The sequence below is a fragment of the Trypanosoma brucei genome, chromosome 7 (genome assembly GCF_000002445.2).
Source record: "Trypanosoma brucei brucei TREU927 chromosome 7, complete sequence".
NCBI classification, from domain to species: Eukaryota; Euglenozoa; class Kinetoplastea; order Trypanosomatida; family Trypanosomatidae; genus Trypanosoma; species Trypanosoma brucei.
Window position 1 is genome coordinate 354,321 of NC_007280.1, and position 15,138 is coordinate 369,458.

The window sequence follows — 15,138 nt, forward strand, 5'->3', positions numbered from 1 at the left end:
ACCCCCTTGATCATACATTACAGTAAAACCATTACGGGGTTGCCTGTTTCTGATTTGGCTACTGCAACAAAAAATCATATTAGTAGGGAGAGAGTATTTGTAAAATAAGTAGGGTAGGGAGGGAAGTGATGAACAATGCTAATGACACTTTAGATTACAGTGGTAACACTTCCTCTACGTATTCTGCCGCTGTAAACGAAGAATTTTTAACTCCTACAAGACGTACTCATGTGTCAGTGTCCACTTCTCACGTGAGCAGCTCCGAAGCTGACTTCGTCACGGGATCAATGGTCGACGATGAAGAATATTACAATGAATACACTAGTGGGTATGAAAGCAGAGTGTATACTCATGCATCCTTCACCTACGACGAATTTTCTTCTGGATCCCCAAATTCCGACGACCTGAGTTCAACGTTCATGAGCTACTATATTGATAGTGTCATAGGCCAAAAGACTCGCTATTTTTTTTCTGTTCTGCGAAAGCCAATCGTGTTCTTCTCGTTGATATTGCCTGGGTCTAACTTTGTTGGGTCCCTTGGTCGTCTGGTATACGCTGTAACTGTATCTGCGTCCAGACGCACAGCGGTAAATTATTCTATGGGCGTGGAAACCCTTTGCGTCCTTCCTAAGGGGTATGGGCACATGCCGGAGCACTTGCAGCGCGCACGTCTTGCATTGCCCTCATTTGTTGAGTACTTTGCTAAAATGTTGTTGCGACTCAGTGGAGTTCCTTCGCTTGCTGATTTGCAGAAGAGAAAATGGTTAGAAACGGTGCGAATTCTGAAGAGTGCAACTGGGGAGATTATATCACAGTCAGCCCACCGGTCTTCAGGGCCAATGATACCGCTTGCAGTTTTCCTTCCAGTGTTTTCACTCAGTGTTATTACGATAGCTCGAGGCGTGATTTCACGGCAACAAACCTATAACGAATATGAGGAGGACGAGGACGTGGCGTACGAAGCGGCGCATTCAGGTAGTTACAAGGGGGTGGCAGCTTCGCGAGGGTTGGATGCGCTACAGCTGTCTGGATTAGATGACTCATTCCCAAATCTAGGATCGGAAAAATCAAACGAGGTTAACTACAGTGGGGTGGAAACGCCGAAAGGTTCACCACCCGCCCCCGAACTTTTCCCGTCTCCTAAACCACAAGGTGAGAGACATGCCCCCTCTGAGACACAAACGAACCCCCAAACAGTACCAACTTCGAGGGATTTATCTCCTGATTCTTCCGCTGTCGGTGATGAATTTAAATTGATAATGTCCCCCACATCAGAGGATCCGGGGCGAGCCCCTTCTGCGGCTTCCCGGGAAGCTGTTCGGCATCCTAAACAGTACGATCTAAGGGGTGATGTCGTAATCGCTTTGACTGGGGAGCCGTCACCTCAAGAGGTGGATGTTCTGCTTATGGCGGCGGCGAAATATAAGTGTCGGAGGGTAATTTTGCCCTCTTTAGTGGCAGACACAGCGCTGGCGTCAGTGCATCCTTTAGTGGATGTGGTGAAGGTCAGCGATGTGATGGAACATGTCATGAGTGTTGAGGAAAGCGAAGGGCGGACTACTGTTGGAGTTTTTCTGCGGCCAGTAACTGATGAAACGGAGGAATTGCGGCTCTTCACACACCCTACCTCTGTAGTATACATTTTTGTGCCTGCGGCATTTTTGGAGGCTAATGTTATCGCACATCTGGTTGACCGTAGCGTTTATTATTCGGCATCGTTGGACGAACCCTTCCCCATCAATGTGTGTCTTTATGACCGCCTTACTAAAGAGCGACGGGAGGGTGCGTGATCAACGAAGTCATTGTTTGAGTTGTGTCCAGGTGTGTATTTGTGTATGTGTTTATTGGGATGGGGTTATAAATACGCTTTGTACTTTTTTCTTAATGATCAAGTAACAACACATATTGGTGAGAGGGGTACTCCTGTCTTGTACATTTGCCATCCAGGGTTTTAACACCACCCCTTACCGATGGGTGCATGCTTGTACTCGTACAGTGCGTCCGCTTCTCTCTATCCATATATCATCGCAGCAGCATTTAACCGTTCATGCACTCTTGTTTGACATTTTCTTCCTCTTTCCCCCCTTTTACATTCCTCTGTAAACTTGGACGATGATATTTTAAATGTTTTGTTCGAACTATCAGCGCGTAAAGGGCAAAGCACTGCTTCTCAGGAAAACCTACGGAGTGGTCTTGAGTTGTTTTTGCTCGGGCTGTACCGAACTGGTTGTGCAGGGAAGTTCCATAGAAAAAGATAAAATAGGTTTACTCGTAATTTCGCTTCCTATTTTTAACACGGATAGACTTTTTTCTCTGGGGGTTCGCACTAATATATATATATATATACATTGTACAGCCGTACAAGGTGCACAAACGTTTTTAAAATTTGTGCGTATAGATTTTCCATTATATGCTTCGACCGCACTGCACTGAGCGAGTCCCTTCCTGTATAGATTCAGGATCCGGAAATGTCGTTTTTGCGTTGCATCCAGACCCATTTGGTAACCAAGTTTGCTGGGGCAGCTGCGTCGTGACGCGAAATCTGGAGTTGGTTTTCAGCCGCCCTTCGTATGGGGCGTCTCGGCTCAAAATCCCCGGGGCGCATGAAAAGGGAGACACCTCGCAATTTTTTTGTTTTTCGTGTGTCAACGCGACGAAGTTGTTGGGCGTTCCCATTGAACCCAAATGGGTGATGAGCTACGACTTGAGCTCAAACAGCTACTCGGAGGAGACAGAAATGAGCCATGCAAACTCGGTGTTGCAGGGACTCCCGACGGTTGCCATGTTGCTCATGACAAATAACGCTGAAACTAAGTTGCTCGTCGTAAACCCTGTTTTGCACGTGGAAAAGAAAGAGCAGATCATTACTTATCGTGCAACCCTGCTTACCTCGCCCGACAGCGTTCAACATGTCGTGATGTGCCGTGGGGGTAGGGTGGTGCTGCTACTTGAGCAATGTGTGGGTGGTAATGTCGCATCGCAATGTTTCGGCTTACTTATCCGGGATGGGCAGCCCCATGCACCATTCAAATCCGTGCGGCTTACCGTTCCAGGTGAGTTTATCGCGTCGATGCCCGCCCAGCGGATTATTTGTGCAAGAGCACGAAGACCTCTGGGTCAGACTACGCATGCAATGATTGAGACAGTCGATACAGAAGTTACAACCTTCACCGATCATGGTGTGGTAATCGTATTTCGGATAGGCGTATCTGATGCGGAACCACAGAGAGTAACTTGTGTGTGGGTTTCGCACCTTTTCCGGCGGAGTGAGTCGCAGAAAAAACTTCTTAGACCCCTCGGTGTGGTTGAAAGGTGGAATACAACTATGTCTTTCAAGCAAGCAACGGGACTTGCCGGCACAAAGCCGCCACTCCCTCCTCTGGGGTGCGAGGTACCGCAACAGTTACAGGGATTTAAAACACACTCGTCAATTATTTGCGCAAGTTCCAATGGTGCACTGATTCTAGTCGCCAAACCCAACTCCCCAGATGCGTTTATCGCCTGTCTAGGAGCGAGCGTTCATGAACGCTCGAGTGCGAATGCGGGTGTTGGCGTATCTTTGCCACCGAGTTTGAACCTTTGTGACGCTTCGTGGATTAGTGGGCCCCTTTGTGGCTTTTTGCTTCTTGGTAACGATGATGGCAGAAAGGTTCTCTCTCTTTATTTTCTTCCGCTCACCGGAGAGTCACCACGGCGGGTGCACATTGAGCAAACCGACTGCGAGTGGGCAAACATAGAGAACAGGAATGTTCGCTTCTTTTCTCTCAGCACAGTAGTGAATATATTTGGAGTCCCCCAGTTGCGCATATCACTGCTCTTTTCCCAGCACCGCAAAAGAGGGGACACACAGATAGAAGACTGGAGTGAATTACGTACTTGTCTCTTCTCTTTTCCAACAGTTGCATCCCTATCATCGGTTGAGGACCCCGCACACGTGTCAACCCTTGTTTATTGCACTGGACTGGCTGCTTTTGAGGCAATTCCCTGGCCTGTGGGTACGTCTGCACGAACTAAGTGTACAGATGAGGTCCACGGTTTCGGTGATGTACAACTTTCGACAGAAGCTGCTCTCGAGTCACAATTAAAACGTTGGCCTCATTTGGAAGAATCGGGAATTGAATTCTTCTGCGGATTAATACATGAGATGATTCAACGTCTCACGACTAGCGTACAACGATGTCGTTTCGTTGATTCGGGGTTCGGCAACCGGGCCGTTGCCGCACTGGTAGCAGTGTTCCAGGGTGTAGCTGAGGCTTTCGTCACCCTCGGTGTTGCGTATTCATCAACTCTTCTGAAGCGTTATTTGTGCTATGTTCACAGCATTCTGGTCATACTTCGCCAGGCGCTGACAGTTATGGGTCAGTATGGTGCAATATCTGCCTGCTTCTCCGCAGTAGCTCCGTTTGCGCATCTTGATAGCAGTGGAAGCGAAGGCGAACTACAACCTGAGTGGCGCGCGTTGCTTGGGGCACTCTTTGACGAGGCATTAGCACACACGTGTGCTTACCCTTCGCTGGCACAGGCGCTTCTTCCGCACTGCAGCGCAGGTGTGAAACAAATAATGGAGGCTGGACGACGCATGGAACAGTGGACGCACAAGCAACAAGAAACCGCAGCTACGACCTTAACGACAGCTGATAGGGGTGAGAGCACACAGGTCCGAACACTGCAAGAGGTTCTCTCGCTCGTGCGGAATGGGGCGCCTGCATTGTCGATGCTCTCCCCTGCTGACGTCTGTTGCGCGTCGCGGCGTTTGTTCTTCAGCGATGGAATAGACACAGTACAGGCTTTCCTGAAGAGTTTCGTTGGCGACTACTGGATGAATTGTCCAGATATACAAGCCGTTTGTAAGGAGTATGAAACAGTGAAAGAGGACATGGATATAGTTCTTCAGTGCCGTTAAACACATGGGGCCCAACGCGGAAAAATTACCCACTTGGTCGCAAAAAAAAAAAAAGAAATGTGATGGTATACAATCTTTTTTTTATTTGTTTTCCAGTTCTCATGTCAGGACACATTCCATGCGTACAGAAAACACTTTAATTTGTTGGTTGTGTAAGGGTATAATAAGTGTGTTCTTTTCAGATCTGCGTCGTATGCAATATCTCACCCCCCTTCTCGTATTTCCCGTACGCCTTACTGCTGTGGATAAATAGTCACACCTTCTCGTTTACGCCATGCTGTGTTGGCGAAGCGAGAATGCTACTTTTCATTTATTTCTTTTGTGAGCTCTCATCTTTTGCACTTAATTCTTTGAAAACTGAAGCACTTTTCCTTGGCAGTGAGGTTAAGCTTGGTAAGGGGTATAACATCATTTTTATTTCTGGAAACGGCTGTGGAAACAGAAATAAAATTGGCTGGGTTGATACACAAGAACCGGGGTTGGTAGTGTGGCGTTAGCCGCAGTGGGTGAACGTTTGGGCGAAGCAGCTTCATTTTCAACACCAATCCCAATATCGTCCTTTGTTTACCAGCATGGACGCAATAAATGAATCAACATTGATGAGCCGCGCTGCCCCAAATGCACCGAAGGGTATAAGTGTCCTCAATAAGAGCGTGCATGAGTCCATGCATTTCCCACCTGCATGGGTTTCTCTTTCGGTTGGCCACTTGGATGATGCCTACTCCCTGAGCAGCAAAAACAACGATGTTCTGTGTTTGGCAGCCTCCCTTGTGATGCGAGGGGACACAGAGAGAGCACTAAAGATGATGGAAGCGCTTATAATCTCCAGTTGTGTCGTAGTCCACGAACGCCTAAAGGGGCTGCTGTCTGATGATTGCTCCTCCTTGAAACGGATGAGCCAAGTCTTGTTAAGCCATGTGCGTGGTAGAGCCGCACTCGCAGCAGCACTGGGTGCGAGCATTGATCCTACCAGTGAAGAGTGTCAGCAAGCTGCCATGGGCGCATGCGAGATTGTGGATTGGGATGTTATCCACAGGTGGTTTATCATTGCTCTCCTCCTGCACGATGGGGATTATAAAGCATCGGACATTGTGTGGTTTCATCACTTTTTCGCGCTACCCCCCATGACGACCCTCGATGGGAGCCCGAAATCGGCCACCTCAGCTAGGAAGCGGGATGCCGATACGTTGTCGGCCGGTTTTCTTGGTGAAGGTCCAACTGCTATGTGGGCCCCTATGGATGCATCCCAAATGAAGGACATACTACTATCCCACTGTGGCAAGGATGAGGTGCTTCTCATTTCCACCATATGCGCGTGGAAGACGCGACGCTATCGAAGTGTAACCACTAGCGCGACTGAGTTTTTGGCCCTGGCAGGTGGGGACCAGGTGATTCTGGATGACTACATGAGCATAATGGTGCGCTTCGTTCTTTGTATGAGTCTAATCGAGCTTGGAGAGCGCACGCTTGCTGGCAAGGAGGTGGCCATACTGATGCAACACAAGGAACCGTTTGTAGCGATGGTTGGTTGCAGCATTGCTACTTTTCTTCTACCGCTTCCGGAGTGTGTCGGGCGCATCACCTCATTTAACGGGCCAATTCCGCGGCGGAGGTATTTGATTGCTTTGTGTGAATACATTCATGCCCTTACCCTTTTGCAGCTAGGTTCGATGGAAGCTGCAATACGGGTCATCAGGGAGGCACTTCCTTATTCGTCTTCGCACAATGTAGGTGAATGGCTCTTGGACATTCTTTGCATCGCCTGTACGGCCATAGAAGACTCCAAAACGATAAGTGAGTGGCCCGTTTCCGTCCACCGGCAGCTGTACCTTGCACTGGCCCCCGCCTTTTTCGGTGGGTTTAACATGCACGAGCTGAAGGTGAACATGAAGTCGCCCCTAGGGCGAATGGTATACCCGCGGCGGACCGCCTTATGCGCTTCCATTAAGCAGATGCTTCCCGTGTACATGGTGCGGGCCAACCAAAAATTCGCTAAGGGAGAGTACGTTGAAGCATGGGAAAACGTGACGCTGGCGGTGGCTTGCGCAGAGGAGATTATCGGGTCTGTTGAGTTCGCCTTCACTGATTGCTCGCCCATGCTTGTGTACGCATTTGGTTGCCGTGTTGGTGAGCATGTGATCGGTGAACTAATGTCTTCGTCGACATCTGAAGAATTTTCAACATGTTCCGTTGCAGGTGATACCGCTGCCCTCGTTCAAAAAAGTGATATGCTGGGGGAAAGTGTGATACAATTATGCTTGCAGTGGGCCCGGCGGATACGGGAGTTTCACCCCAACGCTCGTTTGGGGGCTTTGACGATGTCTAAATGCACCACTTTTGCCCACACTGACAACTTCTTGAGCCGTGCAATGGATGTGGCTCACCGTTATCCAGGAAGCGCACTTGCGCAGAACTGTCTTACGCTTGCACTTTACGGTAATCACAACATTCCGGAGGCAGCTGACAGCGCGGCCAATGCACTTCAAACGTTCCCACACACAGTGGAGGTGAAGGCACTTTACGGTTATATGCTGAAAAAGGACGGTCTATACTATTATAACTATCGTGGCCTTATTCCCGTTCATTGTTCCCCGTGCAACGATTATAAGTGGGCGAAACGTAACATCACCACACTCATACTACTTCTAATCAACGTTGTCGTTATATTGGTGACGCTGTCGTTGAACTTGCCGAATGTGTTCTCGCTGTCGGAAACTGCAAGAGAAATAGCCGTTAGGGTGCAACTTCCTACTCTGATTCCCATCAGCTACACGCTCGTGGTGTTTACCTACGCAATCACGGCGAGCTTTACGAAGAACAATCTTACACACACGATACTGCAGGACCTCTTTTTTGACAATGGGCCGCTGAACCGTTTTGTCTTCGCTATGCGTGGGATTGCCTTCGTGAACGCAAGCAATGCGCTGTTGATAACTATCGCGGGTAACAATTTCCTATTTACCTCGCATTGGTACACCTTTTTGTTCTACCTCGTATTATTCATCGTGTTCGTCCCCTTTACTTCACACCTATGGCTTCTTCCTTCTTCGGATCAGCCCAGGGAGGCGATGTGGACATGGCTTGCATTGGTTTCTATCGACGTTGCTGCTACTGCTTTTCTGCTGGTGCCACATGTCATATTATTCGTCATCGAGCCGCTTATGTTCGCCTTGTTCTTCCTGCAGGGGAGCACCTATCGACCCACCCAAGACAACGTGAGCGGAAACGTAAAGAAAAGGTTGGTGATCCACACAGCGTACCGTAACGTGATGCCATCGCGTTATGCAGTGACTACTGGGTCGGGGTTTATTCATTTGTCTTTGTTGAAGCTTCTGTTTTACAAGACGCACTCGTCGTTATCGACTAAGTACCTGATTCGTGCACAGACAGATGAAGAGAACTACCGAGTGTTTCCGTTAATTGAGGTATTCGAGCCGATCTCCCCTGCACCAATCGAACTGGACGAAGGGACGAAATACATGTTGAAGTCGTATCTGCACTACCCTGGCGCTGCTACCACGAAGGTCGAACGAAAAGACGGTACAGCCGAAGGCGGCCAGCAAGGCTTGGAGTCTGACAGTTCTGAAGAGGAGGGCTACGATGACCCCGACTGGGGTGATCAAGCTCCGCTCACACGTTCATTTGCGGGTGGGAACACTGGCGGTGAATCGCCTGCTGTTGGGGAGGTGATAGATCAGGAGGCGTTGAACAGCTTTTTAAACGTTGGTGTGACTGTACTCTCGGAGTTCGGTAAGCGGCAGGGCAAAAGAAAATCTAACCACGATATGCCTGATAATCCTGTTGAACTGAGTGATATTCGTTCTCAGCGGAGAGACTCGGTGCCAGGGGGAGAGAGACGAAGTAGAAGACCATCCGCAGTATTCAGGCAAGGATTCTCGAGTCCGCGCGATGGCTGTGGAGACGGAAGGCCTAACCGATCCAAATCGGAGAGAAGAGCTTCTTTTGCGTTTGGAGATTCCTGCGCTGCGAGTCCGAGAGGTGCTGACAAACACAACCGGGGTACCGCCGACGATGAAAATCGTTACCTTGGGGGTGACTGTTCGGTTGCGGGATCCGGAGGCGCATCTGCAGCGCAGACGAAATATTCAAGTGGAAACACGACTTCTACGTTCCGTGACCCTGTTGTTGCGTCCTCCAGCAGCATTGGATCATCGAAGTGCACTTCAGTTGCCACTGGGGATGCTAAAGGAGGTAACCTTACGGAGAAACCATCAGCACTGCCCAAGTCCAAGGATAAGCGGGACAAGAAATCCAAGGGAAACGCATCTGATGCTCCTCCAGAGGAGCTTCAACTAAAAAAATCACTGGAACAACTTTGTGAGGTTTGCCGCTCCGTGTCCTTTACCAGTTTGAGTGTTTCAGACAAGAAAAATCTGGAGGGAGCGAAGACAAATGTGCATCAAAGTCTGTCGTCTCTGTGCAAGGGGGTGGAAGTTGGACCAATTCGCCTCAAGAGCGAAGGTTGCTGCGAGGCGGTTTGCGATGCGTTATTCCATTTAATAGCGGAGGGTGATGTGACAAATCCCCTTGAGGGGGTGAGGGGCCCTCTGGCAGAAACCCTGCTGCAACGCGTGGAGCTTTCTTGCCTCGCAAACCTTTTAGTGGCAAAGGAGATCCCCCTTCAGTGTGTATTGCATGGCCGGACGAACATCTTGAATATTGTTATGGTTCCGAGTTGCGTGGAGGGGATGTGTGCCGACAGGTGGTCAACAATACTAACCGCCCTGCAAACGGACGCCCGTCGGGAGCGTGTCGAGTCCTTGCGGCTTTTATTTAAAGGTTTGAAGTACATGAAGGGGAAAGACTGTTTGCAGTCAATTAAACCGATGCTGCAGACGGCTGTCACTGCCGTACTGATAGCTGAGTCGGCGCATGTAGCAGGCGAAAAGCTCTTTGCTCTTTTGGAGACAATTAAAAAAGAGGGGCGTATACCTATTGACTTTTGGGAGGAGGAAGATTCCCGCAACCGGACGTTGTTCTCGCATGCGTGTGCATCGGGGAATGCAGAGCTTGTTGATGCGCTATGGTGCACCGGATTTGTGAAGTGTCCGAATAAGGTCCAAGGTGATGGAACCAACGGGTTAATGCAGGCGGTTATTAACAATCAACGGCGTGTTGTACAGTGGTTCTGTGACCATGCGATGGATTCAACCGACAAAAGTTTTCAGCACGTACATCCCGTATATGGTGATGCCTTAAACATTGCTAAGGAGGTCGATGCCGACCTCCACGCCCTGATTGAGGCTAAAGTAGAGGAATTGAAGACATACCAATGGGCCTCAACCACGCAAAAACGTTAGAGGGCATCAAAGCCGCTCTATTTGGATGATCATATGTATGTATTTCGCCTATAAGTAAGAGAGTGTGACTGTATTAATTGTTTTGAATGATATAGACAGGACATGGGCCGGAGTGGGGAAGTGTAAGTGTGTAACAAACAAATGAGACCAACAACATTAAGGTAGATGTAGTTGAGGTTTTGATGGGCCAATATTCGAAACCAAAGGATGAAATTAGGGAAACGGAAGGGGAGGGTGAAGCAAAGAAATTTTCTTTGCGGATACAACTGTTGCAATGTTCGCTCCTGTTGCAACTTTTTATTTTTATTTTTAAACATGCAAACCAATACAATATCCAAATACTTGTGTTGTTATTAATGAGTTTGTTATATCTATCATTGGGAACATATTTCCGAGTTGTGATCAACTCAGCGCAGTGGGGACCTTTTAAAAGGGGAGCAGGGTCAACTACTCAGAGGGAGAAAGTGATAATAATGACACTTTCTTTTTCATTGAAAATAAATAAATTATATTGTATTGGGGGTGTACATAAACATTCTTGATATATTCTCTATAGTCCCTTATGTTTTTTTTTAAAGCCCTCCTTCTTCGCCTTGTCTTACATATTACTGGTGCTGCACATGTTGATTGGAGATATAAACGAGGTGTTTCTTTTTTTTTTTCTGATACTGATATGGAAAATGTGGAAGAACGAAAAGCGGAGGAAGTTTGAGAAGGTTTTTAAAAATGTCACATCCGTTTCTGATCTTGTTTGCTTGGTTGTTCTTACAGAACGCTAAGCACGGAAAAGGAGTGAAAGGAAGCGTCCTCAACCGCACCTGCGACAGTTGTGCCACTTGCCGTCTGCTCCTTGATTATTGAAACACTTCATCTTCTTGCTTCTCTTCCTTCTACCGTATCATTGGTTTTGTTGAATTTCCTTTCTACTGTTAGTGACGTATAAAATCACGTCTGCACGTGTGAACAAATGCGGAGATGGAGCGTTTCCGTGCTATTGCGCACAACAGAGTATTCGTAGGGAACGGCAGCGGTATAAGGTGCTGCACTGAAATTGTCCCTAATGTACGCGCATAATAGTAAATTGGATCACCGCCGCGTGTCAGGTAATCGAGTACTAATCTAGTTTAAACCTGCTGAAGGTAACGGGAAGGAATCGCACGTTGGAGTATGGAGGAGGATTGGTGTGTGCGCATGAACGACCTGCCACCCTGTAGCGGAATTATCACAATTTACTGAAAGAGGAGCAAAAAGATGAAGCACGAAAAGGGGGGTTGACTTCCACTTTCCTTTCCCTTGCTTAGTTGTTTTTTTTGGGGGGGAGGGGAGGGATGCACATGTGTATATATTTCTCTCTTTGTATTCCCAATTTGTTTTTTTTAGTAACCTTATTTGTAGGGTAAACGAGCTGCCCCTTGGAGTCGCTGAGTAGTGGGTTCATCGCCTTAGCCTCCGAGCTGTCTGAACCATCATGCTCGCGGACCGCATAAATAGGATATGTGGTCTAAGGGGGAATCACAGACATACAATCAAGCCAGGTGCTTCCTTGGCAACGGTCTTTGACAATGATTCCTCCCAGGACTTGAAGATTGAAGTTTCTTGGAAGAGATTAACTTCCAAAGATTTGGATGGTATATGCCGTCTTATCGCGGAAGGAGATGCCGGAGCGCTCGTGAAAGTTGTTCACCTCTCAGACAACGATCTTGGTCCGCAGGGGGCGCAGAAAGTCGTGACGGCGATGAACATGTCGGGTGTCCAGGATTTGCTGTTGTGTTTCAACGATGTTGGGAGAGAAGGTTGCGACGCACTCTCCAACATAGTGAGTATTTCAGTGAATTTGCGGCTGCTTGATTTACGTGGTAATGGCCTCACTCCCCGTTGTGTGCACAAGCTGCTCAAGGCGGTTGCTGTGTCCACCAGTTTGAAGCGCCTTGGGCTTGGATCCAACAAACTTGGACCGGAGGGCGCTGCCCTTCTGGCTCGAAAGTTAGAGAAGAACACATATCTCACTTCCCTTGACATCTCGCTGAACGAAATTGGACCGGGTGGTGCGAAGCCCATTGCCAAACTTATAGAGGGACCTGAATGTGTGTTGGAGTGTGTGCAATTGTACGGAAACCGTCTCGGACCAGAAGGCGTTTCCGAGATTCTAGCGGCGGTTAAAAAGAATCGTTCTATTAAGCAGCTCACACTTGGAAACAACCACGCCACCGATGCCGTAGCCGCTGATCTTGCCGCCATGTTGCGTGAAAACACTTCGCTGGAGCGCTTAGATATTCGGCTAAACACCCTAACAGCGGCAGCCGTCCGTGTCTTTGCACAAGATGGTTTAGCACAAAACAGCGTGCTTCGGTCTCTCTGTCTTGCTGGAAATCCTCTTGACAGCATTGGAGGTGAGGATATATCCCAGGCACTTATTTTGTCCCAGGTGACCGTTCTCTCCCATTTGGACCTCAGCTCGTGCCAACTTGGGCCGATTGGCGGGATGCGTATCGCGAACCTCATTGGCACAAGCTCTACCATTACCGACGTGAACCTGAGTGACAATAAGCTGGACGATGAGGCATCTGCTTCGCTTGCGAACAGCATTTTGAACGGCGTGTCGATTTCGTCGTTAAATCTATCTGCTAATGAGATTGGGGAGTGGAGCGCAAGCAATTTGATCGAGGCAACTCAACGCAATTTCCGCATGATGTCACTTGTGCTCCATGGGAATAAAATCAACCGCACAGTCCAGAAAAAGATTGACACACTATTGGAGGAGCGCCTTGCTCGCAAAAATGCGGAGTGTCAGCGCACATCATCCTCTCGAGCATGATATGATGTACCAACACCGTTCGCGTAACGTGGAGTTACATTGAGGGGAGCGTTCACCCTGTTGTCTCTTTCAAATGTATAGTTTAGACCAGTGAGCCTGACACAAAACAGAATTTCAGATCTTTTGTTAGAAGGTACACCGCGGTGGAATATTCCTTTCGTCAGTACTCACACTGGCGTGACGTTCGCCCTGTGTTGCAGTGCCATGTTTGGTTTGTGATGACCGTTCATCTTAACTTCATGGTTGATTGTTCCTTAGCATCTGTTTCTCCCTTCCCCCTTGTCTAAATAACACTGACTCGCTACTTGTATGGAAAAAAAAATAAGAAAAAAAGGAGGTTTGAAATCTGCAAATGAGCGCAAGCGACGGAGGGAGAAGCAGTAAAAGGAGCGGCAATGGCTGGTCCCGCGTAAAAAGGTGGTCTGCCAACGTTCCTGCCACTTATGTCGAAGGAACGCAGATGTTAACCGTGGATGGAGCCCAGCAAACAGCAGTGGTGAATCCCTCCTGGAATCGGGGCTATAACCCTGCTGATTGCGCGTGGACGAGAGAAGGTGGGCTCAAACGGCACCGTACAGGTGACAACAATGCGGAGGATCGAAGGCTACGCCACAAGTCCAAGATGAGTACGCTGTGCCCCAAGACGGAACCGTTAGGAAGTAGCAACATGCCATTTGACTCGGAAGGTATCCATACTTTTGATGAAGGATTGCTTTCTTTCTTGGCAGCAGTTGCTCCCGATGAGGAAGCGCACCGCAAGGCGAGATTGGTTATGCATGATGTAGCACAAACTCTATACAACGTCGGCTTGCAAGTAGCACTTTTCGGTAGTTGGTCTACAGGCCTTTGTATTCCAAGCAGTGACATGGATTTTGCGGCCGTTTCAGTGATACCACATGTTGCCGGCAGAACGAACAACTCCAATATGTTCCGGAGGAACTATGAATACGGCGGAAGTTGTGGTATGGTGACAGAGTCTCTCTTTGCAAGTTTGAGTGATCCACCAGAATTTAAAAGAGAGCGGCAAAGAAATTACTCGTTGGCACTGCGGACTGTGGCGAAGAGCATGCGGTCTTCAAATTCCTTCTGTAGAATCGTTTGTATTCCACACGCCCGTGTGCCACTTGTTAAGGCTGTCCATTCCTGTGGGAAAGCAGTTGATGTCTCATTCCAGAGCGATGGTCTGAAAACCACAGCTTTTCTACGTGATGAGTTCAGAAGAGAAGAATTCCGTCGAGCTCGGGGGCTCATCATGTTACTGAAGGCTCTGCTTGACAAGTGGGAGCTTAACGATCCCAGTAAAAATGGCCTCGGGTCTTTTCCCGTATCTATTATGGTTCTGTGGTTTCTGCGGGAGGAGGCACCAAAGGAATGCACTGGTGAGTCAGGGAATAACTATGCCACCCAATTTGTTGCTCTTCTGAAATACTACGGCACACAATTTGACTATTTGAAGGAGGGAATTGACTATGCTAAGGGCTGCACGTTCACAAAGACGTCAACGGAACTGTTTATTGTGAACCCACTGAAACCCGGTGCCAATTGTGCTTCATCTGCGACACTGTTCGATTCCCGTGTCGTGCCGAATCTGCGTGAGGCATATAGAGACCTTTTACCACTTCTTAAACCCAATGTTACCGCGTGTTTGATCGAGAGGACTCTTGGTAGAGTATTTGGTGTTTCGCAGAAAGCCTTGAGCAGAGGCAAGGCAATGTGGAAACACCGGCAGGACGCTCGTGCCTACGTTGGAGGCGCAACGGCGCAGCACCAGTGGGATGAATTGACAAACATGTACGTAGGAAATCCCATTGGGGTGTAAAGAAAATGAAGAGACACGTTCAGTGGTTGAATTGTCGACGAAGGAGATTGTTGTATTCATGTGGGAATGAAGAACTCTTCCGTCCACGGTAACTGGATTCTTGGGAGCGTACTTGGTTCCGGGGAAATGCGCTTTACCCTCCAAATGCAGACAAATGTCAACCATCTTCGGGTGCTACCGAGAAAGAGGGAGCCACTATACTCTGTATGCGCGCATCTCCGTGTTACATCTTTTATGGCATGGATGGCTTCACTGCCTTAACTCGCTGTGCTTGGGTTGT

At 48.5% G+C, this 15,138-nt stretch overlaps 5 protein-coding genes across 5 annotated transcripts, besides 1 other annotated feature; all 5 read left to right on the top strand.

The window, feature by feature from the left end:
- Positions 1 to 15,138: part of a sequence feature (sequence corresponds to BAC RPCI93-27M11) that runs on past both edges of the window.
- Positions 129 to 1,790, top strand: Tb927.7.1400 (hypothetical protein, conserved; the record flags this gene model as incomplete). Its single annotated transcript, XM_840671.1, has 1 exon — positions 129 to 1,790. The coding sequence occupies one exon, from the start codon at positions 129 to 131 to the stop codon at positions 1,788 to 1,790; it is 1,662 nt and encodes a 553-aa protein (XP_845764.1).
- Tb927.7.1410 (hypothetical protein, conserved) lies at positions 2,411 to 4,903 on the top strand (the record flags this gene model as incomplete). The annotated part of the gene is made up of 1 exon (XM_840672.1): positions 2,411 to 4,903. The coding sequence occupies one exon, from the start codon at positions 2,411 to 2,413 to the stop codon at positions 4,901 to 4,903; it is 2,493 nt and encodes an 830-aa protein (XP_845765.1).
- Positions 5,476 to 10,224, top strand: Tb927.7.1420 (hypothetical protein, conserved; the record flags this gene model as incomplete). Its single annotated transcript, XM_840673.1, has 1 exon — positions 5,476 to 10,224. The coding sequence occupies one exon, from the start codon at positions 5,476 to 5,478 to the stop codon at positions 10,222 to 10,224; it is 4,749 nt and encodes a 1,582-aa protein (XP_845766.1).
- Tb927.7.1430 (hypothetical protein, conserved) lies at positions 11,693 to 13,039 on the top strand (the record flags this gene model as incomplete). Its single annotated transcript, XM_840674.1, has 1 exon — positions 11,693 to 13,039. One exon carries the CDS (start codon positions 11,693 to 11,695, stop codon positions 13,037 to 13,039), a length of 1,347 nt encoding a protein of 448 aa, XP_845767.1.
- On the top strand, positions 13,392 to 14,858 carry Tb927.7.1440 (DNA polymerase sigma-like protein; the record flags this gene model as incomplete). Its single annotated transcript, XM_840675.1, has 1 exon — positions 13,392 to 14,858. The coding sequence occupies one exon, from the start codon at positions 13,392 to 13,394 to the stop codon at positions 14,856 to 14,858; it is 1,467 nt and encodes a 488-aa protein (XP_845768.1).